Genomic DNA, 25583 nt, shown 5'->3' on the forward strand with positions numbered 1-25583 from the left:
TCTTCTGCACTTTACAAAATAATCCTTCCCTTGTAGAGAGAGTGGGTCCATACACTAGTGAATATCACAGTAATTGGAGGGGGTGTGCTGTAAATAGTTGACTGTTGAGTGCTTAGTATTATATGCCAGGCACCATGCAAAAAAAGCTCTTTGCAAACATTCTGACTGCAAAACCTTGTGAGGTTTTTCCTTTATTATCTCCATTTTTTAAGATAACAGAAGAGTTTACTTACTGAATGTCACAGATAAGTGTCAGCAAACCGAGGTCTCAATCTTAAGCCCTACCTACCTGTTTACCATTTAAACCCTGAGAGAGAGAATATGTGTGTTTTGATGTATTGAAACAGTATATTCTTTCTGCCTGTGTTTTCTTATGCAGTTGTATCCAATAATCTTAGGCCACTGTGTTTTTAAAGCATACTAGTGATCGCCAGTGTAGCTAAGTTTTCACATCTGTCCCCTCTGCTAAAGAAAAAGTAAACTGTGGTGGCTGGGGGTTTCATAGTAATACCCGTACCCAGGAGATGTGGCAAAGTTACTGCGGAAAGCATAAAGTCTACTGCTGTCCTGTTTTTGTGATGGTTAGGAGAGCAACTGATGATAACGTAGAATACTCCTGAGTCCAACGCAGAGGTTTTGTCAGGGGTGGGGCACGAACGCGGTTCCACCCGCGGGACCCATTCCCGCCTCCACATAGGCTCCCCTAGCATGCCGACTTCCCGAGAGGAAGGACGTTTCCTGGGAGACAGATTTGGTGGCAGCTGAAGGCACTGCAGGGAATAAATTCACCCAGGGACCAGGGGAAGGGCTGGCAGTTTCCGCTCCAGGAACAGCTCCGGAGAAGTTCTGACCGCTTGCCCAGCTTCGCGGACTATTGGAACGCCTGTCCCTGGTGGCTGAACAGCGGGCTACTCCGGAGGGTGCGCTGGGGGAGGAGGCCCAGCTACCCACCGCGCGCGGCCTCCTCCCCGCCTCTTCCGCTTCCGCCCGCTCCGCCTCGCTCCTTCCTGGCGGTGAAAGTGTCCCACAGCCCGCGGCCGGAAGCCCTTCGAACCTTACGGGCCATGGCCGCTGTGGGGTCCGCTAAGGTGGCGTTGCAGGTGGCGGAAGTGCTGGAGACCATCGTGAGCTGCTGCGTGGGGCCCGAGGGGCGACAAGTTCTGTGTACGAAGCCCACCGGCGAGGTGCTGATCAGCCGGGATGGAGGCTGCCTCCTGGAGGCGCTACATTTAGAGCATCCCATAGCCAGGTACCCGCGTCCCACATTCCAGCTCGTTAGAGCGTCCCATAGCCAGGTACTCCTGTCCCACTCTCCTACCCAGAGTCGGGCACCCCAGGCCATCTCCCTGAACCCTTAACCTGTGCTCCTACGAAGACTCACCTTGGGCGAAACCAATGTATGCTTAGAGTTAGAGAGCTGTTCAGTGGAACGTTCTTTTAAAAATCAAATCTTAGCAAATACCCAAGAACATTTATTTCCCTCCTCCTCGCTCCACCCAACCCCAGAATCTTGAAATAGAGCAAAGTAAAACTTTGTAGAAAGTAAAACTAAAAACATCAGTCAAAAAAGACCGTCTTTTATGACTTTAATTGTGAAATTATGGTTTCAACTTGATTTACATGTGGGAAGGCAGCCCTCTGAAAATCTGAGTTGCTTTGTTTCTTTTTTTGTACAGGATGGTGGTGGCCTGTGTTTCCAGTCATCTAAGAAAAACAGGAGATGGTGCTAAAACATTTATTATCTTTCTTTGTCATTTACTCAGAGGACTTCATACAATCACAGACAAAGAACAGGATTCTTTGATTTCCAAAAATATTCAAACATATAGAAGGCATTGGAAAAATTGTTGTCAGTGGAAATTTATTTCTCAAGCTCTTCTAACGTTTCAGACACAAATATTAGATTATATTATGGACCACTACTTAAGTAAACACTTTTTGTCCATCTTTTCTTCATCCACTAAAGAGAGAACATTGTGTAGGAGCTCTTTAGAGCTGCTCTTAGAAGCATACTTTTGTGGAAGAGTGGGGAGAAATAATCACAACTTTATTTCACAATTGATGTGTAACTACTTTTTCAAGTGTATGGCTTGTGAAAGTGGATTTGAAGAAGTATTTGACTTAGTGGATGACTATTTTGTAGAGTTGAATGTTGGTGTCACCGGCCTTCCTGTCTCAGATTCCAGGATCGTAGCTGGGCTTGTGCTTCACAGAGACTTTTCTGTATACTGTCCAGCAGATGGTGACATAAGAATAGTGATAGTAACAGAAACCATTCAGCCTCTTTTTTCAACTTCTGGATCAGAGTTTATTCTAAATTCGGAAGCACAGTTTCAGACCTCTCAGTTTTGGATTATGGGAAGGACAAAAGCAATAATGACACATTTACAGAGTCAGAATGTAAAATTGCTCCTGTCTAGTGTGAAACAACCGGAGTTAGTTATTTATTATGCAGGACTGAATGGCATATCAGTGGTAGAGTGTTTATCACCTGAAGAAGTTTCTCTTATCCAGAGGATCATGGGTCTTTCTCCCTTTGTACTACCACAGGCCTCTTCACAGTATGAAATCTGTAACACTGCTTTGGTGAAATTTTGTAAGCCCCTTATCTTGAGATCCAAAAGGTATGTTCATCTTGGTTTGATTAGCACATGTTCATTTATACCACACTGTATAGTTCTTTGTGGACCAGTGCAGGGTCTTGTTGAACAACATGAAAATGCTTTACATGGAGCATTTAAAATGCTTCGACAGTTATTTAAAGATCTTGATCTAAATTACATGATACAAACCAGTGAGCAAAATCATACGTCAAGTCCTCTTACTTGTAAGAATAGCAGAGAAAGTAATCCACTGCCAGAAAGTGTTAATGGCTTAATACAAAGGCCGTATCAGGGCACAATTGTAAAGAACAAAGGTAAACTGGCAAAAACTCAAACATATTTAAAAGTATATTCAAATCTGGTAGATCCAAGTATAGAATTAGAAACATACACTCCATGTTCAACACCAAAAGTGATATCAGCAGATACATACCAAACAGATGAAACACTGAGATGTTTATCTCCAACCAAAACCAGTATAATTGATGACAATGAGCCATTTATTGAGAGCAATTCTGCTAATTCAACAGCAGAAAACACTAGAATAGAAATTTCTTACGAAAATTTACAAGTCACAAAAATTGCTGGAAGGGGAAACATTTTGCCAGTGAGAGATAAGTCACTGGAGATGTGTTCTTCCCAGAGTTACTACTGCTCCACTCTACCAGCAGGTTGTGTTTTGCCAGTGGGTGGTAATTTTGAGATCTTGTTACATTACTATCTTCTCAACTATGCCAGAAAATGTCAGCAATCAGAAGAAACCATGGTTAGCATGATAATAGCTAATGCTCTTTTAGGCATTCCCCAAATCCTATATAAGTCTAAGAAAGGAAAGGACAGCTTTTCACAAATATATATAAGAACTCTCCATGCACTGCAAACCAATCAACCCATCGTGAGCAGTCAGACAGGTTTGGAATCAGTAGCTGGTAAATACCAATTACTAACTTCAGTTCTTCAGTGTTTAACAAAAATTTTAACCATTGATTTGGTAATCAATATTAAGAGACAGCCTCAGGAAATGTATGATCAAGATTCAGAAGAGGAAATATAAAATTGGAAGTTTTTTATTAACCAAAATTGTAATTCAACTCAAGCAATAAAGAAGGATGTGACAACTGCTTCTCAAATCAATTCAATCTAGTTAGGAAAACATCAAAACTTAAAAAGTCTATAGAAGAAGTACACTGAGGCTAGCAGACATTCAGACAAATATTAGAAAACATGGAACAATTCTGGGGAGGAAGCCTTCCACATGGGGGAAGCCAAGATCCAGCTATGTCTTTCTTCCCCTTACAGGTGCCTATCTCAGCTCTGTATTAGTTCGTGTGTATGTTGGAGGGTGTTTACTTATAGCTCCTTTTTACTTGTCTGTATCTTTTTTTCACTCTCTTCATCCGTCCTCACCTTTCTGTATTTAGTTAGTTCATAGAATCATTTAATCTGAAATTTAGATGGGATCTTCAGATGTCATCCTATTTTAATGGTTTAAAATATAAAATATAGTGTTTACTTCATGTAAAATTTTTCTCTCATAATTTCTAGAGCAATGAATAAAAGTCTTGATTTTTTTTCTTAAGCATATAAATTAAATTAGTTTTTACTTTTATATGTCCGCTTATTTATATCCATTTTATGTGGAAAAGCCTGGATATATTTTTTCACTATCCGTACACCACTGAATATGTAACCGGAAATATGACTTTGTGCACTGTAAACTTACTTTCATTTCTGTAGTTAAAAGTTAGTTTCAGAAAGGCTATGAAATGCATACTATCATTTTCTCCTGTCCCCTAAGAGCTTGTAAAAATAATTCATGTATGTGCTGGCTTTTCTTGTATTTGGTGCATATAGTTCAGAGTTCAATAGTAATAAATAGTTCGAAAATCTTTCTTTCTTTTTTTTTTTTTTGTACTTCAGCCAATTGGTTTATTTAAAAAACAAACAAACAAACAATCAAAGATGGGTAAAAGTGCATAGTTCACGCCATCATTCTGCAACAAGATCTGCCGTTTTTTGGCCTTCATGAAAAGTTCCTATTTCACTTAACTTTTTATACAGAGTTATTGTTTTATCTTCTGTTGTAAGAAATACTAAGTTAACATACTGTGCTTATACCTTCTTCGAATACTTGAAAAAAAAAACTTTTACTGAAAAAAAAGTTTGAGACTTTGACATTCATTTCTGCACAACATTTAAATAAAGATTTGATTATGCAGTGGTAAGCTTCCACCTATACTTTTAGAAAAGGGGTCTAACACCAAATTCTCACTTAAGTTTTGAGTGCACAGAAGTTAATCATGCTGTGAATTTTCCCTGAAGACCTTGACAGCTTTGCAGAGGGTGGTTTCAATGCTACACCCAAAATGAAAGTTATGATGATTTACATATACTTTGCTTTCCCAACTTAGTGTTCAAACATTACATAGACTGAAGAACAACTTCATTCCAAAGACTTTCCATTTGAACAATGCAATCATGAATGCATTCCAGGGAGACAACTCTAATGTTGTTTAGGGTTAATTCAGAGTTACTAAGGTAAAAGGATGTAATATACTCTATACATAGTTGCAAAACAAACAAAACACAACACTTAAAGCATTATGTTCTCAGAGAACACGAGTCTTGCTGTACCCTTGCACACAGGATTCCCTGCACCCTGGCTTGAGACCTTTATCAGCAATAAGCCAAGTATGTGAGGAACGGCAAGCGCTAACCATGGTATACACAGTGCAAGAACGGATTTCCTTCGCCAGCTGGACTTATTAGTATTTTCAGTCTTTTTAAGTCTTTCAAATTCTGGAGAACAATGAATGTAACATGTTATATTCCCATAAAAAACTGGTATGACCATGCCCAATATTTTTTTTTTAACCCAGGCCAGAAAACAGAAATCAGTCACTGCAATTATTGCAATATAAAATTTAAGTAGGAAAGTAGAAAATTTCTACGTTTCGGGCAAGTATGACATCTGATTGAGACTTTCACAGTCACGATCTTAGTCACTAACAATGTCACAAGACCTGAGAGTCTCGGGATGGCTTTTCATTAGGAAAAAGTCACATGTGGAGTAGCACTGCAGCAGCTCCCAGATACCAGGGTCTCCTAAGTTTGGAGCCTACCTTTCCTGCTGCCTTTTTTGCCCTCCTTTCCACTCTTGCGGGAGCAGGTTTAGCTGATGACCTCCTCTTAGGCTCCTCCTTTGCCACTGGGTCTGCGGAGCTGACCTTCCTCTTGGGCATCGTGGCAGCGGAGCAGGCGCGGGCTGGGTCGCACCTGAGCCTTTGCGAAGCTGGGCTGCCTGCTCGCAGCCGCCATCCGCAGAAAATTCTTTATTTCTAGTGTGAGTTTTACAATATATTTCATTTTAAAGGTTTATAAGCGCATGTAATACTATAGTTCTCTGCAACACCCAAAGCACAGCTATGTACCAAGTATTCAGAAGCTCCTGTTGTATAAAACCACTACCTTCAATCCATTCTCTTAAATTCATGTTTCCAATTGATAAATTCAACAAATTTTTTTTATTTTAGAGGGAAAGAGAGCGGGGTAGAGGAACAGAGACAGAGGGAGAGAGGGTCTGAAGCCGACTCCACCCTGAGCTTAGGGTTTGTGGCTGGGCTGGATCTCACCAGCCTGAGATCACAACCTGAGCTGAAACCAAGAGTCCAGACTTAACCGTCTGCACCACCCAGGCGCCCCACAAATTCAACAAATTCTTAATGAGTGCCTACTCTGCCAGATGCTGAAGACACAGGGGTAAATAAATAGCTGTGGTTTCAGCCTTCATGCCCCTGTCCTGAAAAGTTAATGGATGTGACTACTTGGATTGAGATTAAAGTTAGGAAACCAGATTTTGAAATTCTAATTACAGTAAAACTTGAAAAAGTGGTGACTAAGAATGTATTAAACTGTAACATCTTTAAAAAAAAAAAAGAAAGAAACTAACATCCTGTGGTAGCTCATGATCTTTTACATTAACTGTAACTTCATTTTTAAGGTTAATATGATAATATTTCATTTCTGTGATTATGGGGAGAATAAATTAGCTCTGGTGTTTTTGTTTTTTGTTTTTAAGGAGGTGCCACACCCAGCATGGAGCCCAACATGGGGCTTGAACTCACAACCCTGAGATCAAGACCTGAGCTGAGATCAAGAGTCAGACGCTTGACTGAATGAGCCACACAGGTGCCCCAATTAGCTCTGTTTCTTATACTGAATTCGTAGATGTACGAACCTACTGTAAAATTGCTGTACAATTTTTTTCCATTCACTTTTTAAATTACCTGTCAGATCATCTGATAGTTTTGCTTTACTTTGTTGTTGTTACTTTAAATACTTCATCACTGAAGGCATTCAAAGACTTCCAGACGTGCCCGGACATATGACCTTGCATATGATACACATTTTATTAACTATAAGTCATCAGGAGCCCAGAAGTCCCTTTGTAAGCTGGGCCTGGGTGCTTGTATGTTTGGCACCTGGTCTAATATCTAGCACATAATAGTAGCCAATAAATGTCTATTGAAGAACTGTTTGTTGACTGAATTGATCCTCGTAGATGAGGTCATAATTATTTCCATCAAAGTTTCATGGGGAAGGATCTGTTTTGGGGGAGAAAGAGCAGAAAATATAAAATAGGTCCACACAAAGCAATCTTTTCTCTTTTAAATCTCTTCTAATCTCTTTTTTTAAAAATCCCTAAAAGTGGTGATAGAGCTTTCATGGATTATCTCTATCATTTACAGAATAATACCAGCGAGTTTACATCACCAAGGTAGACAGAAGAGCCCTTTATTTTATTTTTTTTTAAGATTTTATTTATTTATTTGACAGCGACAGAACACAAGCAGGGGGAGCAGAGGCAGAGGGAGAAGCAGACTCCCCACTGAGCAAAGCCAGATGCAGGACTTGATCCCAGGACCCTGGGATCATGACCTGAGCTGAAGGCAGACACTTAACCGACTGAGCCACCCCAGTGCCCCCAGAAGAGCACTTTAAAAAGTTTGTTCACATTGTACTTAAACCCTCTTCCACAAAGGATTTGAAGTGACCTACAATAAGATCAGACAAAATTACTGTAAAATCTAAATATAAAGAATCAAGACCAAAGAAAACGTAAAGATAATTAAAAGTCAAGACCATGTTCCTGTTTTCTGTTGCTGCATAATGAATAACCTCAAAACTTACCAGATTTGAACTACTATATTATTACCTCTCATGCTTGTGGGAGTTGCCTGGCCTTAGGGGGACAGCTTCCACTGTATTCTGTTGGTTCAGGCCGTCACAAAGGTCAGCTGAAGTTCAAAGACAGGGATCATAGGCCCCACCACTCAAGGGGAAGAGTGTCAATGTCACATTTGTAGAAGAGCATGTGGGATGAGATATGTTGAAGCAGCTATTTTGGAAAATAGGATCTACCACACCATGGAAGGGGGAAAAGGACAAATATGCATTAACTTCTCAACTGAATTTTTTATTACTGTGTTCTGAGGTTACATGACCACCTCCCACAAATACATTTACCCAATAACTTTTATGAACCTCCTGATTTTTTTTTAATTGGGCCAGCACAAGCTATTTTTATTCTCCAAACAATAGGCATTAGATTGTTGAATAGCCATAACTATGTTAGCCAGGGAAGCTGTTTAATCATATTATACTGGAAGTGGAGCGGCATGTTATCCATGTTTCAGACTAAGAGAGAGGAAAGGGGGATGCAATTTGAGCCTAAACTTTTATCAAATATTGTTTACCCCTCTCAAAAGTAATAGAATATGTCAGCATGGCCAGCAGAGAAAATGAAACCTACAGCTCAGGAACCATCTCTCTGTTCCTGCTTTATGTTATAGTTATTCAATGCAGCTTTGTAATAAAGGGATTGGTAGCAACCTAAGCTCTAAGTGAATACACAAACTAAGGGGGGTAGGGGCAGTAATTTGGCGGGGGGAGAGGACATACATAGGGAAGGGGTGGAAAGGTGATTTCTCAGTATACCACTACATGCTGATAATTCCAGATTTATTCTCCTAGCCAACCTCTTCTATGAAGCCCCAGCTCACTCACTGAACTGCCAACCCAGTCTCTACTTGAAGACTCACCCTTAACTTGTATAGAACAGAATTGCTATTTCCCATCCCCTAAAAGTGTCCCATCTCGGTTAATGGCATCCACCACTCTCCCACATGCTCAGGACAAAAACCTAAGAGACACCTTGACTCTAAACTTTACTTCACATTCCATAGCCAGTCTGTCAGCAAATCCTTCTGGCTTCACGTATAAATTAGATTTCAAATCCACCCATTCTCACAATTGTTGTCCCAGCCCAAATCACCTCATCTCTTATCCACAGCAGCCCTCCTGTGGCCTTTGCTTCTATCTCATCTTATAATTCTCGAGAGTGATTTCCCTGCAACTTTTTATTTAAAAACATTTTTTTGAACGATTTATTTGAGAGAGAGGGAAAGAGAGAGCGCATGAGAGCATGCACGCATGCTCCTGTAGCAGATGAGGGGCAGACAAGAGGGAGAGAGAATCTGAAACAGACTCCCCGCTGAGCCCGGATCCCCACGCGGGGCTCCATCCCACAACCCCCAGATCACAACCTGAGCTGAAATCTAGAGTCAGATGCTCAACCAACTGAGCCACCACCTAAGGGCCCCTATTTAAACAATTTTAAACCCACGGGGTGCCTGGGTAGCGCAGTCATTAGGCGTCTGCCTTCGGTTCAGGGCGTGATCCCAGCGTTCTGGGATCGAATCCCACATCGGGCTCTTCCACTGGGAGCCTGCTTCTTCCTCTCCCACTCTCCCTGCTTGTGTTCCCTCTCTCGCTGGCTGTCTATCTCTGTCAAATAAATAAATAAATAATCTTAAAAAAATTATTAAAAAAAGTTTTAAACCCACAAAAAAAGTTGAAAAAGCAAACAATGAACACCTACATACCCTTCTTCTAGATTTATCGATTACCATTTTACCCCTTGTTCATGTGCACACAGCCACACTCACAAACACACATTTTTACTGAACCATTTACTGAAAGTGAGTTGAGGACATTATACTTTATCCCTAAATACCTCACTATGTATTTCCCATGAATAAGGACTTCCCCTACATGACTGAATGATTCTTTTTAAATGCAAATCATCATGTCATTACCCTGCTGGAAACTCTCCAGAGTTTTTCTTTCACACAGAATGAAACCCAAATGTATCATAATCTGCAAGGCTCTACACCATCCGTCCACTGCTTATCCTTTAGATGACATCTCCTACCTGCCTCCCTCTAGCTCTCTCCCCACCAGTTACACTGACTGTATCGGTCAGGACAGGTGATGCCATACTGAGGTAACAACTCCAAACCTCAGAGGCTTGACACAATACAAATTTATTTCTTGTTCACAATTATGTCTTCTAAGGGTCAGTCAGCGACCTTGCCCACCTTGTTGTCTTCCTCACTCTTAGATTGTGGTTGACGGAGCAGTCACTGTCTGAAGCATTACCAATCTTGCCAGAAAGAGAAAAAAGAGCTCTATACAGCCTGTTGGCTCTGTCCGTAAATGGCACATGTCATTTCTGCTCATGCCTCATTGTCCAAAATAAGTCACATAGTCCAACCCATCCACAGAAGAAGCAGTTAATGCAATCTTACCTTATGCCTGAAAGGAGAGAGAACCAGAACATTTGGCAAACGACGCTGCTAATGAGTCCCCACACTGGCCTTTCTGTTCCTCGAACATGCAGGTACATGCCAACCTCTGAGCTTTCTACTTGCTGTTCTGTCTACTTAGAACTCTCTTCCCCACTAATCTTCATATGGCTCACCTTCTTACTTCATTCAGATATTTCTGCCTTAATGTCACCTCCTCAGATATGCCTTTCTTGCCCTTTCCATCTAGAATACCATATTCCTTCCCCTCACCTCCCTCCTTCACTGTCTTCCTACCTTGTGAAGCTTTTCTTGAAGCACAGACCTCACGTTACTAGCATGTGTGTTTATTTTTTTTGTATTGGCTGCCTTCCCCACTAAAATGGAAACTCCATGAGGATTTTGACTTATTCACTTTCATATTCCCAGCATGTAGGATAATGCCTGGCCAGGTAGGCACTTGAGAAAGTTCAGTGAATGAATGAATAAGACCATACTGTCTAAAATGGTCCATACCATCTAAAAGACTAAGTCTTCCTTCTCTTGAGCAGTGATCAGATAGACCCAACCAACATTTGCCTCAGTGACTCCATTTTTGTTTGTTTTCAACGCTACCTAAATTCTGATGGACACAGTGTTTTCCTAAAATAGTAAATCACTGCAGAGCCCTACTGGCCTAGAAGTCATTCTCTTTCCTCCAGGTGACTTAGCATGTTTCTATTCTACACAATCATTTGTTCATTTTAAAGGGTAGGCCTCAGTAGGAAATGTGCATTTCCAAGTCAGTGTCAAAAGCCTCTCAGTAGCCCCATGTATTGATGACATACTGTGTTAGGGTTGAATTGCATTTATGCTTAGGTTAACAGTGTGGTAAAATATGTGTCTTCCTTTCAGTCTCTCTCATTCACTACTCCTTTGGGTATTTGCATTTAGCACCAGGTAAAAGAGAGGCATTCTAATCCCCCCCATCACCTATGCCAGATCTTATTATAAACAGGTATCTCAGTGAAAACCTCCCTGATCATTCCAACAGGCGTCCTTACGCCCAGATTAAACACACCTAGTTAATGATTGGGGAGTTCTAATTATGATGAACTCCATTATCTGTCCCCACTATAGAGAAATCCCTGCTGCAACGCCAGAAATGTCCATTTTCTTTAAACAGGGAGTCCCATGGTATAATTAATATTAGTACATATTCCAGGAGTGCTTGGGTGGCTCAGTCGGTTGAGCATCTCTTGATTTCAGCTCAGGTCATGATCTCAGGGTCATAAGATCAAACCCCAGGCTCCATGCTCAGTGGGGAGTCTGCTTCTCTCCTTCTCCCTCTCCCTCTGCCCTTCCCCCCAACCCCAGGTGTGAACGCTCGCTCTCTCTCTCAAATTAAATAAATAAATAAATCTTTAAAAAATATATTAATACATATTCCAAAAGTAGATTTATGCAGAACCTCTTGAGACTTCACTTGTATCACGATGCACCCATCATTTTGTACTTAATAAACTCCCATACTGAATTCCACTATATGTCTTAACATTTATATTACCTTGTAATATCATTAGCTTAATAATTAGTAAGCTTATATAATTCCCCAGCTAATAATTTCTACATTCCTACATGGACAAATGATAACTCGGGCATTAACTAAAAAGGAAGTTACCTAATGTGCTCCTTCAGAAGACTTTGTCGGTTATTTGGTAAAAAGAAGCCCATTTATACATTTCTACTATTTGCCACATTTTATTCTAACCCTTTTGACAAGTAAAAAAGGAGATTTTTTGTATATACAGAAGAAGAAACAAAATGAACTGCGTAGCAAAAATAAAATAGGGACATTTTATAGAATGTGTTTATGTGTTACACTCTGAGGCACAGTATCGCACCATACATTCTGGGTTTTGGTGATTTTTTTCCCCCTGTTCTGCTTATCTCTATACTCTCTTCCCCTCCTCGTTTCACATTGTATCCCACCCCACCCTCCCGAACTAGGCAATCCTGTGAGCCACCTACCAGGTATCCTTCCTTATCTTTCACTATGCTGCTTATAAAATTAAATAAAAATGTGCATGCATATTGATACATGTGCATTCTGATTGGTTTTGACCTATTTGGTTGAGACTTCTCTCCACTTCTTGCTTCACACACAGCCCATCCCAGGAGGCAGAGGGACAGCACCCACATGGCCTGAACCCTTTCCCCAGACTCCACTCATCCCACCAATGGGGAAGCAGGCCCCGAGAGAGGAATAGAGAAGAGAGGCCAAGTGCCATGTCACAGACCGCTGACCTCCCACTGGGGGGTAGTGGGATGGGCTTGAACTGGACAGGAGGCCGAGATTTTAGTAATCTGCTCTCAAAACAACCACTGGAATGGGCTTCATTTAGCCAAAAAGACCCAGGTGCTGTTACTTGGCATTATTAATTTTTTTTTTCCAGCTCCAGGGTGAATGGAGATTCTTAAAAGCAAAGTTATTGAGAAAATCAGTGTTCCATGTTCTTTGCCACTGAATAGCAATTCTTAAATCTCCACAGACATGAAGGTGGGATCACTGACAAGAGATGGAGAGACATCTCTCTGCAGAACTTTCCATGGCCCAGCAACATTCCTGCTTCCAGGTGCCAGAAGACCTCAACGTAAATTGGCTGAAAGAGTCCAATACTCGTGAGGAAGGAACTCGTGGCAATGCTTTAATAAAGAAAGACAATAGAGGTGAGTGGAGTGATTAGATGAAAGGAATGTTTTATTAATTTGGGAAAATGGAAGCAATAGAAGGAGAAAGGGAAATGAGTCAGTGTTTCTAGAGTGATGGGATGAAGATATTCGGTCTAATCAGCATAGACAGCAATACCACTGGGTACCATGCAGATAAACAGCTTGCAGTGGCTAATTAAGCTTGTATGTTGAGATTTGTGCTTTTATGTCCTATTTAAGAAATCTTTGCCTACTGCAAGGTATGAGCCTTTGGAATGGTAACTAGGAAATCTGAGCAAAATACTGAATTTCACTAATTCCTTCATATATATACTAAATATAAATATTTACACTATTAAAGTTGTATAACATGTGAAATATTAAACAAATATATGGAATATATTAAAAATGAGCATTCTAGGAAAATGCATTCACACTGTGTGAAAACTAGTGTACAATACGATAATAATGAGTTAAAGAATAAAGAAAAAAAGTTGTCTCTGTTTTAATTTATAACAAACTTGCCTCAATCTACTCTTCCAACAAATTGTCTTCACAGAGACTCTTGAAATAGTTCAAGACTATAACGTCTTCATTAGAATTGCCTTTTTACTTACCATTCTCCCAGAAACTCCCCCAGTCAGCGGCGTCTTTGGGAATCCAGAAAGCAACCTCCTGAAACTGTCACATGAACCAGTCTGCGAAGATTTCATAATAGCAGCCAGATGATTTTGCATTTGCCATGCTAAGCATCTTTAGGAGACAGCGCGGTGTGGTACAGAGAACGTGCACTTCGGAGTCACATGACCTGCGTGGGGATCCTGCACCTGCCATTGCCTGGTGGTCTGACCTTAAACAAGCTACTTACGCTTGCTGTTCTTTATTTCCCCTATCAGTTCTGTCAGCTACTATTGTGTAACAAATGATCCTCAGACTTAGCCGAGTGAAACAGCAAACATCTGTCCTCTCACACAGTTTCCCTGGGTTAGGAATCTGAGAGGGACTTAGCTGGATTGTTCTGGCTCAGGGTCTTTCGTGAGTGTGCAGTGAAGACGTTGGCTAGGACTGGAGGCTTGACGGGGGCTGAAGGATCCAATTCCCTCACTGACATGGCTGTTGGCAGAAGACCTCGGTAACTCACTACGTGGGCTTTTTCATAAGGCTGCTCACGTGTCTGCATGACATGGCAGCTGGCTTCCCCCCGACTGAGTGACCCCAGGGGAAGCAAGGAGAAAGTGCAATGCCTTCTATGATACTGTCACTTCTGCTGCATTCTATTCATTAGAAGTGAGTCACCGAGTCAGTGGGAGGGAATTAGAGTCCACCTTTTAGACGAAGGAATGTCAAAGAATTTATGGTTTAAGATTATCACATCAGAAAAAAAAATCATATCAGTAAAACAGCAATAATAATATTGATTTTACTGCACTCTTAAAGAATCAAAAGCAAATATCTAGAACACTGCTGGTTTCAAAGTATATATTCATTTACTTAGTCTTTATTGAGTACCTACTACCATACTCTGTGCTCAGCATAAGATCATGGTCCCTGCCCTCACGAAGCTCACACTTTAAGGGGAAGATAGACATCAATCAAAGAATACACAAACAAACGTAAGGTCTCTGTGCTCAATGCAATGTAGAGGGATTGGAACTACTCAGGAAAGGTTTCTTTGAGGAAAAGATGTCAAAGCTGAGATCTCAAGGATGAGTAGGGGTTGCCCAGGTGCAGAAGAAAGAGAAGAGTATTCTAGCTGAAAGGGACGACAGGGTTAGACCTTGTGGGTAGGAGTGCAGAGAGGACAAGGAACCGGTCGGGCTGGTGTGGCCATGGCGGAGGACGAACCATGTGTAGGGCAGGGGGTGTAACCAGGAGCCAGCCTCTGCTCTGCTTACCTCTGTCTGTCATGAGAGCGCTGATGGCCAGGGAGTAGGGTTGACCACAAAGGGTGTGAAAGAACTTTTTGGGATGATGGACTGTTCTGTATCTTGATCACAGTGGTGGTTGTAAGACTCTATGCATTTGTTCAAACTCAGAACTGTAGACTAAAGAGAGGGTAAGTTTTACTCTATGTAAATTACCTCTCAGTACACCTGAGTTTAAAACAGTATGCTTTCATGCAAGCACTTTATTGGACATTTAATTTTTCTATAATATGGGTTTGGATGTCTTCCAAACAGGTTTAATGCCCACAGTATCAACAGAAGAGTGTCACACTGAAGTCTGACCTATCTGTCTAGTGTTTTTGTAGCTAAACCCTGCATGCAGTCCGTGGGAGTGAGCTCTATGTGAGCGTGTGTGTGTTCTGGTGGGGGAATAGACACATATCAGAGTAAACTAAATATAGTATAGTTTTTGGCACTAAAAGGAACATGTTTTCACAACTATGTAAAGTATGATAGGAGGGAAAATTTCAGAGGTAATAAATTAAGTGCTTTAATGTAAATGCTGACTTTTTGGTTGCTCTATTTCTATTCTGAAAAGATGTTGCTGTGTGAATGCAGTTCTAAGATCAACAATAATACTTAACAATGGAATTTAAGAGACTGTTATTTTGTTGCAAAACCAATAACAGGTATGAAGCCAAACAGGGTTCCCTGTTACTACTCCCCTCATCCCATGAGCCATTGGGGAGTTTGCTGTGGCTATTGGCACAAGGTATGTCAAACTGGGTGGTTGTACCACAAACAGAACTGTATTCTCTCACAGTTCTGGGGGTCAAAGTCTAAAATAGGAATCAATAGGGCTGTGGTCCCTCTGATGACTCCAGGGGAGAATCTATCCCTTGCCCCTTTCAGCTTCTGGTGGCCACAGCACTCCACTCTTTGCCTCCATGGTCACATTGCTGCCACCAATCCTGCCACATTCGCATAAGGACACTTGTCATTGGATTATTTAGAGCCCACGTGGATAATCCTGGATAAACACCTTCTTGAAAAGTCCTTAACGTAATCACATCATTTGCCATATCAGTAACACATCTGGGGTTTTTGCCGTAAAGGTAATATTCACAGGTTTTGGGCATTAGAATGTAGACAGATTTTCTCTTTTAGATTTTATTTCTTTATTTGAGAGAAACAGAGAGCACAGGCAGGGGGAAGGACCGAGGGAGAGGGAGAAGAAGACTTCCCACCAATGTGGGGCTCAATCCTAGGACCCTGAGATCATGACAGGAGCTGAAGGCAGATCATTAACCGACTGAGGCTCCCAGGCACCCCTGAATGTGGACAGATGGTTTTGGCTCAGTCTACCACAATCGCTGAGTTCTCTAAAGGTTCTAGCATAGTCATTTTTACAGTGATATAAATTGAACTGAGTTGTTCTCTGCACAGAAGTAATGGTGGAAGCTGTGAACACGTAGGTGGGGCAGAGTTATGCCAGATTCAAACACAGCCTATAGGACTCCAAAGTTCGTGCTTTAAACCACTAACCAGTATCGTCACCTTCTCGCCCTTTTTTGGTGTTAGCTGTCAGAATGTTCAAAAGTGTGCAGTTACAGAAAGGAAGCATGGGCTACAGTCGCTCCAGTATCCCCTGGAGCTTGGTTTGGCAAGGGTTCCGTGGACATAAGAAGCCCTTTTCATGCCCACCACCACTCCCAGAAAAGATGCCCCCTACGGAAAAGATTCCCCCTACTGTGCACAGGATGGCCTGCAATTGAGTAACCAGGAAGCCGAATTCTTTCTTTCCAGTTCCTTTCGATTTGCAGCTCAGAGCTCAGAGTTTCAGTCTGGCAAGTAAAAACGACCCTGACAAGCGTCTGCCTTCCCAATGGTTCTTAAGGGGGGGTGGTGCAATCTAGTGAGAGCAGCCCTGATCGGGGGCATTCATAATCAGCTGCTAATCTCGAAGCAGAGAATCTCTGCCCTGCAGGCCTTGTAAGAACACAGGAACATAAATCCTGAAGACTTATGAGGCACTTTATATTTCATATGCACTTAGCTAAAATTAATTACCCAATTAATCTCCAAGGATGATAACCAAATGAGTTCTTCTACAAATTATCATTATTTATTAACAGATCAGAAAGCTGATGAAGATATTCTGCATGAGTTTCCACAGGGGAAACGAGTCACCGAGAAACCAAATTCCAGTCCCTTCAAGGTCTCCCAGTGGAAAAGCAACAGAAGCCAAAGTCACTGTGGAAGTAGGCTCCACGGAGGCAGGACGCTGGGATCTGTCCATATTGCTGTGTGAAAATCATGAGTAATGGAGACCCCTGGAAGCTTCTATGTCTCTGTCAACCACAACACTAGAGTTCTGCCCCTGCTTCTCTTGCTGAGTTGACAAGGAAGTCTTCGTGGAAATGAAGTCTTCATGAAAATGAAAATGTTATATTCTGGAAACGTTGATTGACTTGCATATTAAGTTAATTTAAAATAAATTATAATTAAGCAGGAATGTTTTTTATTTTTATTTTTTTTAAAGATTTTATTTTTAAGTAATCTCTATCCCCAACGTGGAGCCTAAACTCACGACCCCAAGATCAAGAGTCGCATGCTCTGCTGACTGAACCAGCCAGGCATCCCAAGCAAGAATGTTTTTAAATCATGGATCCCTTAACAATTGTTTATTACATAACTGGCTTTGCTGGTGATATGCCATGGCTGAGAACACAGAATCTACAATGAGATGGCAGGATTTGAATCTCACTATCTGAGTGACTTTGGAAAAGTTACATGCCTCAGTTTCCTTTTCCATAATATGGGTATCATGATAGTACCTGCCAGCTGGTGTCATTTTGGGGATTCAATGAGTCAATATAGGTAAAAGCACTTAGCCTGGTTCCAGGTGCATAGCAGATGCCCACTTAACAAATCATATCTACACTGCGCATTAAGGTCATGGAAATTTCAGCACAACAAAGAGGACATGGATGTATCTCCCCACGTCTCCACAGCCTGGTACTGACCGAGCATCTAGCAGACTCATGAACCGCCTTATACCCTTTTTCCCTTTCCCTGACACCTCGATGTCTATCTGTCTTTCCCCATCTCTCTGTTTTTCTATGCTTTGTCTATCTCTCTTCTTTCTACCTTCCATTTCTTTTCACCTCACTCCTCCTGTTTCCTCGCCATCCAGGATAATGAGGAACCCTATGATTGTCTGGGTCTGTTTCTGGGAACTATTTTGTCTCATAAATTATCAGAGACAATCAACCAGCCCTGAGAAGGCATATGAATTCATTTTCCTTGCTGAACTGTGTCTGTGCCTTTACCCCCACTTGTATCTCTCTATCTCTGTCTACTTCCTTTTCTGTTGCCACCTCTCTCTGTCTCTCTGAATCTGCTGCACCTCTCTTTCTGTCTCCTTGTTTCTTGGTCTGCATGTCTTTACTTATCTCTCTGTTGCTATCTCTTGCTCTGTGTGTTTGTGTGTCCCCTCAGGAGGGGTGAGATGAACTCCCTGGGCATGCTGAAGACCTTCTGGTGGGGAAGAAGAGGAGAAAAAACCTCAGATCCTTTGTGTCTCCTCCTGCTTTAGGATATGATTCAGAAAACTGGTTTCTCTAGTTTGAGAAAGTCCCTCTTGTTAGCCCCTGAAGTAGCAATGACTTTAAGCAATGTGTCTCTGAACAGGTGTCTAAGTGGACCAGAGATGTTGATTCTAATCAAGACAACGTACATGAAAGTTAACTGGGCATATATTTAATGACACGCATGATTATGATTGTGCAGCATGGTAATTAGCATAAATGGTAAGGGGCTAATGTAAATGACTGTAATTAGTATTACTTTTTCACAGCTAAGCCAAATTTCATTTCCCCTTTCTACACTGCTAATTCGCCAGTATCTGTAATCAGTGTCAATGTTGATAATTTCTTGATGTCACATTCCATTTAATCTTCACATCCCATCAACATACACAGATCCAGACACACAGGCATACATGGATACGTACACCACACACACACACACACACACACACACACACACACACACACACACACACCTTCCTGGCCTTGGAGCAACAGAGATCTCTCTAGAGAGGCTTGACCACTGGCTGAGGTCATCCATGAATTCCCTTCTAATACTGAAATTCTATTTTAAAATTAGTAATGAAGGGTGTAAACGTATAGATGAGTAGGTTCTAGTGCCTTCATAATTATCACCATCATCATCATCACAAAAAATGATAATAATTGGATTTTAATATATTCCATATGTTCTTCACATGCATAATCCCTTTCAATTTTGAAGAAGGTGTTATTCCTCATTTCCCAAATGAGAAAACTGGAACTTATGGAGGTTAAGTATTTGCCCACAGTCATGGAGCAAGTAAGTGGGAAGTCAAGACGCAAATTCAGGGGATTTGTATGTTAAAGTCCAAGATATGTTACCAATTTGTTCTAGCCAAATTAAAAATGATAAAGACAGGTATTTCCTTCCCCCGAATCTTAATTATCTTAACTATGTTCATAGAGCAGATTTGTCTTATTTTTAGTGTCATGAAGGAAGATCTTCCTCTGCCCTACAAGGTCCTTCTAGCTGGACTTAGAATCAAATTGACATGAGACAGATTAACAGGAGAAAATCAAATTTAATAGGCATATGTATGGGGGATCCACACAGACATGAAATTCCGAAGACAATGAGGCAACATGGAGTTTATATGAGCTGAAGACGGGTAGGGTCTGAGGATACAGAGGGAAGAAAGGCCATTAGCAGGAAGGTGAAAGGAGTGTTTAGAAAAGGAAGGTTGCTCTATTATGCAGGTAAGTTTTTTAGGTAAAGGGGAATCTCTGTTAATAGCTCTCTTCCCGGTACAGACTCGCCTTTCCAGTATAAATTTAGGCAGCTGAGGGGGAGGCAGAGAGTTTTTCCTGCATCTGTTGGGTTTTGATTACTCTTAACTCAAAATATTCTTTTTTGCCATAGTGGTCGATCATGGGGCATCCTGCCCTGGGCCCTACAATAGGAAAGAAGGGGCTATGGACACTGGATACCTGAAAGGGGAAAGAAAGAAGAATGAAGGGGGAGGGAGCATTGCCAACTTTGGGATGTTTATTCAAACCAAACCTGTTTATCTTCCCTAAGTGACCATGGTGATCATTTAGGAAGTTTTGAGGCTTTCAGAAGAAATCTGGACATCAGAGCTGTGTCCAGCCTTTTGCACTAAGATGCTCTCAGAAGAGGCTTTCATCTCCCTTCGGTTTGCGCCCCACACTCATTAGGCAAAAAGTTCTCTTAGTGGTCCTCCACTAAGCAGTGTCCCCTAAAGGCAAAATTGAGCTGTTTCCCTGGGAAGAGGAAAAGGAGGCTTTTGTGAACATAAATGAAGATGTGGGGCGGGATGTCCTGCTTACTGTGATGACCCCATGGCCAGGTCTGGGCTATTCCCTCCTTTTAAGACCTGCTCCTCCCCTGCTCTAGCCTTTGGATCTGCCTAGGAACAGCCTCTTCATTCTTGCCTCGACTCCCTGAGCACAGTGAGCGGTCCAGAGCAATCAAAATCCTTCCCTAGGATTTAGCCAACTGCATGTGGGAAAAAGGGTCTCTATGATCTGAGGACTGTAAGGTGTATAAAGTTTCTACTGTGGCCCTCCATGTCCTTGTCATTGTAGATTGCACACCGTCTTGCACATGACCTCAGCCCCTCAGTGTTCCTTCCACTTCTCTTAGTAAAACCTAGATTGTCCAAACAATGGCTGCTAATTAATCAGAATAATTCCTCCCTTCCCTGAGTACCATCTTTGAACAATTATTCTTGAAACTAGCTGAACTTCAGCTGACCCTGCTTGCTGAAGCCCTATAAAAAATTCCACCCTTCTTCCCAAGTTAGAACGCTCCTTCTCATGCTGACAGTTATGAAAAAAGACTTATGCTAATGATGCTCTTGTTTTTTTCCACAGAGGATATGAGTAAGAGATTCTGAGATGCTAGCAGCCGGACCACAACTGGTGAGAAGCCAGCCTGGGAGAGTGAAATTAACAAGGGAACAGGTGCTGGAGAGAGAGGTAGGGGGTTCGGGGGGAGATGGGGGCAGAGAGAGAGTGATATCCAATGGTGTTCAAGTTTCCATCCTATTTCTTAAGCACATCTGTTTTTACCATTTTTTTTTGTTATATAAGTGAAAAAGTTAAAATGGTAGGATTTAAAAAAAAAAAAGGAGAATCACAGCAGTCCTCAAGTTTGGCTGTGCAGACATAAAATACTTTTTATAACTCTATTCTGAAAACAATCCAAATCTAGAACCTCTATATCCAGGAATAAGGGTAAACATCTTGTTTTTTCAAGTAGCTCATTCATCTAGTCACTTCTGGGTAAACACTCCGTCAGAAATTCAGGGTTCTCCCTTCACTCCTTGTCAACCCCACTTTTGGGGATGAACGAAGTTACTGGAGAATCAGGGTACTAAAAGGTAATTTTTAAAAATGTGACTCATACAAATATAAAATGAATTTGTGTTAAAGATTTTATTTTAGTCATTGTTTAATGAGGAAACTAATGAGAAGTAAAAACTGGTTCAAAGGAGATCCCAAGGAAAAACACATCTATAGGCAATCCAGAACAGTGAATTGAATTTGCTGATAGTATCAGGCCAAAACTGGCCTCTTCAGCTAAGTAGAAATTGATGCATCCTCATTGGACAAAATTCATTTGCATTTCTAAGAATGGGAATTATTTGTATCATCATCATTCTTTTACAAATTAACTTCAGTTTCTATAGACCTGTAAAATAGTCAAGGACAGTGAAAGATCAGACTCCTATAGAATCCAGATAATCCTGGAAGTTTGCAGAGATTTTGCCAAGAATTCCGTCTGTACAGTCTGATCCTCTACGCAGGCTCTACAGACTGGCTTAAATAGAAGTGAATTTGAATAACTGAATTTGAGACATTTCCTACCAAATGACACTATCAATTATTGCCAAACTAAAAATATTCTATTTTCATATAGTCCCCCAACCCAGTTCATGGGCATTGTGACAATATAACCACCTGAATTTCTAGTTTTGCCCGTTGATTTTGACTGTGGCAGGTTAGCCAGGCACATTGGAAACCCCGTCACAGCCTTTGGCTCCCCACCTTGAGATGCACCTGCAGAAGGAGTGTTAGCTCAGAAACTAGGGTTTCTCTCATGGGAGCGAATAGGTTTAAGATTTCAAAATCAGACAAAACAGACATCCGATTGTGGACATATAGCCCCAAGTAGGAAAGCCTGCCAACCATGAAAAAACACACCCCCTTAAAAACCAGCACCCCTGTTACCTGGCCCCCACCTGCCTCTTGGACACGTTGTGCTTCCATTTGGATATTTCATCCTGACTTTTTGTATTAGGAAACATGCTGCATCACTTTGGGTTCTGTAAGGATCAAGAAATAAAAATATCCATGATCTGGTGGGATTATTCCCGAGAGCTCATGGTGGATTTATTTACTGCCAGCTGGGAGAAAAATTGGTCAAATAAGGCAAATTGAACATTTTGCAAGCAGGTGAAAGATCAGCCTTTTAGAAAGCTCCCCACCTCATGGCTGTGGCAGAGCTGGAGACAGAAGCTGAGGGTCAGTAATTGCAAAGGAAAAGCCAAAATGAAGGTTTGGTGCAGACCCAGGTGAAGGAGCACCAGATAAAATTCTAGATTACAGGTCTGCAGACTAAGAGGAGTTGTCCAGGTGTGCCCCGTTTATTTTGCTTTTCTCTTGTTCCAGGATGGCCTTCTGGGCTTAAATACCAAAGTTGGCATGGTGCTCAGTTGTAGAGTACTAGGTCTGCTCTGTCATCCATCGCTTCATCAGTGCATACGCTAAAGACATGCTGGCTGTCATCTGGTCTCCCTAAGTCCTCTAGTCTATGTAGTCGCTTATGTATTTAACGTTTAAGCATTAAGTGGCTTGAGTCTCTGTCCTACGCTGTGGAGGGTTCAGTGCCTTTCCCAAGGTTTCTGCAAACCCTAAGCTGCGTCCATTGCTGTGCTTGCTCCTTGCTCAGATTTCTGGTCCCACTACACTCCCAGTCCACCTCACATTCCACTTCCAGGTTCTTCTCTTCTCTCTATCCTTTGTTACCTCATATGGGAAAAACAGCACACACTTCTCTGATTTCCTCACCAATGCAAGAAGTTCATATGTAGCCCACATTTATCAAAGTTTAAGATAACCAATAGTTGTACAATGCCAAACAGCACAGCAGATGATTTAAGATAAAACATGCCTTTTCTTAAAAACCCTTGGAAGGGCGCCTGAGTGACTCAGTTGGTTGAGCGTCTGACTCTTAATTATGGCTCAGGTCATGATCTCAGGGTTGTGAGATCGAGCCCTGTGTCAGGCTCCACGCTCAGCACAGAGTTGGCTTCAATTCTCTCTTTCCCTTCTCCACTGACCCTACCCCCACTTGTGCTCCCGCGCTCTCTCTTTCTCTCTCTCAAATAAATAAATAAATAAATTCTTAAAAAAAAAAAAAACCTTGGAGAAAAATACATGGAGTAAATGTGGTGAAAAGTTGATAAAGTCTAAAACCAGATGGTTACATAGGGTTAATTACACCATATTTCTGATTTTTAAGTTCTATAGTTTTCACAAGAATTTAAAAATACACTAATCCTGAGATCATGAAGATATTTTGCTGTCTTTGTTAGTTAGGATGACAGCAAGACTGTCATAATAACAGAGTCTCCAAAACACAGGGACTGATGACGTACAAGCTTATTACACTCTCACATAATAGTCTTGAGATCTACCCTCTTAACAAATTTTTCAGTGTGTATTACAGTATTGTTAACTACAGACACCAAGTTGTACAGCAGATCTCTAGAACTTATTCATCTTGCATGACTGAAAGTTGATACCCATTGAGCAACAACTCCCCATTTCCTCCTCCCTCCTGCCCCTGGTAACCACCATTCTACTCTGCTACTATGAATTTGACCATTTTAGACACTTGATATAATGGGATCACAATGAGATATCACCTCCCACCTGTTAGGTTGGCTTTTAACAACAACAACAACAACAACAAACAAAAGACAACAAGTGTTGGTGAGGATGTGGAGAAATTGGAACCCTTGTATGGTATTGGTGGGAATGTAAAACTGATACAGCTGTTATGGAAAACAAAAAAAAAATTTAAAAAAATTAAAATAGAACTACCATGTAATAATAATATAATATAATTCAGCAATCCCACTTTTGGGAATTGGCATCAGGATCTCACAGAGATATCTGCACTCTCATGTTCATTGCAGCATTATTTACAATAGCCAAAATACAGAAACAACTGAAGTGTCCATTGGTGAATGAATGGACAAAGAAAATGTGGTATACATTGTTGATTTGCAAGCTCATTGGGAACTTCACCCCCCCTCCCAGTGTAATATGAAACTGGCCCACTGTAGTGAAGAGCAGAGAGGAGGGAAGGAAGAGGCAGACCACTCTGGACTGGTAGGTGGCAGAGTTTAATAAGCACAGGGACTTACACACAGGCTGTCTTGGGTGGCCGCAAGATGAGTAGATTTCCACACCTCCCTGCCAAATCCTCCAAGTTTATATAGAGGCTTAATTAGGTTCATTCATATATACCATCCAGATGGTCTCAATACCACATCATCATCACCAGGTTATGTCCTTGAAGAAGCCTCTGAGATCAGGGAAGGCAAGCAGAACCCACATTCCAAGGACAGGGGAGGGCTGTGAGATGCTCAGGCCAGCTCATAGGTCAACTGGCAGTTATGTCCTCTTGATGACCTCCTCCAACATAAGCATGCAATGGAATATGGTTCAGCTTTTAAAAAAGAAGGCTACCCTACCATATGCAACAACCAAATCCAGGTTCCTATGGATGAACCTGGAGGATGTCCTGCTAAGTGAAATAAGCCAGTGACAGAAGGAGATAGGGTCTTTAAAGAGGCAATTAAGTTAAAATGAGGTCACGAAAGTGGGCCCTAATTTAATATGACTGGTGTTCTTGTAAGAAGAGGAGGTTAGGACAGAGGGACACACAAAGGAAAGACCATGTGAGGACAGAGGGAGAAGATGGCCCTCTACAAGCCAGTGAGAGGCCTCGGAAGCAGCCAACCCTGCCGACACACTGATCTTGGACTTCTCATCTCCAGAACTGTGAGAAAAGAAATTTCTGTTGTTGAACCCCCCCCCCCCCAATCTGTTTTTACTTTGTTATAGCAGCCCTAGCAAAGGAATACATCGCTCATTTGGATGTAAAACAGGTTTCTTCTCCACTTCACAAGTCTGAAAGCCTCCCTTGGTAAATCCTTAACCTCATTAAGCCTCTTTTCGAAACAAAAGACCATTCTCTCAGGATATCTGCCCTTTAGCAGCACAGAGCCCCCGTAGACGCTGAGAAATTAGTCTTTCCTCAAATAAGATCAAACTCTTTGGCACATCAGTCTCCCTAAGTTGGAAGGGCGCAGTACAACAGTCTATTCTTCCTTAATAAAGAATATTCCAGCTCTTACGAAGCGGGCAGCATCTACCGCCAGAGTGTCTTCTGTTTGCTGGGAATGGCGGTTTCGCCCTTCCCGCTCGTGCGCACGCTTGCATTCACGCGTCCACTTAACCGCGGTCAGTGAGAGCCTGCTGTGCGCAAGCCGCGGTGTCAAAGCCCAGCCTGTGCGGTGCTGCTTGAAGGAGGTCACAGAAAAGAACAGTCGCTGAAGGCAGATGTGCAGGAAGAGAGCAGTTCTTTCT

General features: G+C 41.7%; 2 protein-coding genes across 5 annotated transcripts; both read left to right on the top strand.

Moving 5' to 3' along the window:
- The first annotated feature begins 803 nt into the window (after positions 1–803).
- Positions 804–4492, top strand: BBS10 (Bardet-Biedl syndrome 10). The gene is made up of 2 exons (XM_057316133.1): positions 804–1249; positions 1677–4492. The coding sequence occupies exons 1-2, from the start codon at positions 1065–1067 to the stop codon at positions 3655–3657; spliced, it is 2166 nt and encodes a 721-aa protein (XP_057172116.1). The 5' UTR covers positions 804–1064; the 3' UTR covers positions 3658–4492.
- Positions 4493–12393: 7901 nt separating this feature from the next.
- LOC113256242 (uncharacterized) lies at positions 12394–23960 on the top strand. Of its 4 annotated transcripts, XR_008960701.1 has the most exons (4): positions 12394–12647; positions 12781–12958; positions 13569–15598; positions 16962–17341. XR_008960701.1 is itself a non-coding variant. In XM_057316134.1 (3 exons), the coding sequence occupies exons 1-3, from the start codon at positions 13683–13685 to the stop codon at positions 17135–17137; spliced, it is 360 nt and encodes a 119-aa protein (XP_057172117.1). In that variant the 5' UTR covers positions 12965–13682; the 3' UTR covers positions 17138–17341. The 4 variants fall into 4 exon arrangements, 1 of the variants encoding a protein (XP_057172117.1); XR_008960703.1 differs by lacking the exons at positions 13569–15598; positions 16962–17341 and adding an exon at positions 20793–23960 and having other exon boundaries at positions 12399–12647; XR_008960702.1 differs by lacking the exon at positions 13569–15598 and having other exon boundaries at positions 12399–12647.
- Positions 23961–25583: the final 1623 nt, after the last annotated feature.

This window comes from Ursus arctos, unplaced genomic scaffold (assembly GCF_023065955.2).
Source record: "Ursus arctos isolate Adak ecotype North America unplaced genomic scaffold, UrsArc2.0 scaffold_21, whole genome shotgun sequence".
Taxonomy (NCBI): Eukaryota; Metazoa; Chordata; class Mammalia; order Carnivora; family Ursidae; genus Ursus; species Ursus arctos.

What these genes read in the sequence shown, in the direction of transcription:
- LOC113256242 (XM_057316134.1), top strand. Translation starts at nt 13,683, where the DNA reads ATGCTAAGCATCTTTAGGAGACAGCGCGGTGTGGTACAGAGAACGTGC. An exon ending in GCACCTGCCATTGCCTGGTG is followed by an intron (nt 13,784 to 15,515) that starts GTCTGACCTTAA and finishes AACCAATAACAG; the next exon opens with GTATGAAGCCAAACAGGGTT. An exon ending in GCTGTGGCTATTGGCACAAG is followed by an intron (nt 15,599 to 16,961) that starts GTATGTCAAACT and finishes ATTTATTAACAG; the next exon opens with ATCAGAAAGCTGATGAAGAT.
- BBS10 (XM_057316133.1), top strand. Translation starts at nt 1,065, where the DNA reads ATGGCCGCTGTGGGGTCCGCTAAGGTGGCGTTGCAGGTGGCGGAAGTG. An exon ending in TTAGAGCATCCCATAGCCAG is followed by an intron (nt 1,250 to 1,676) that starts GTACCCGCGTCC and finishes TTTTTTGTACAG; the next exon opens with GATGGTGGTGGCCTGTGTTT.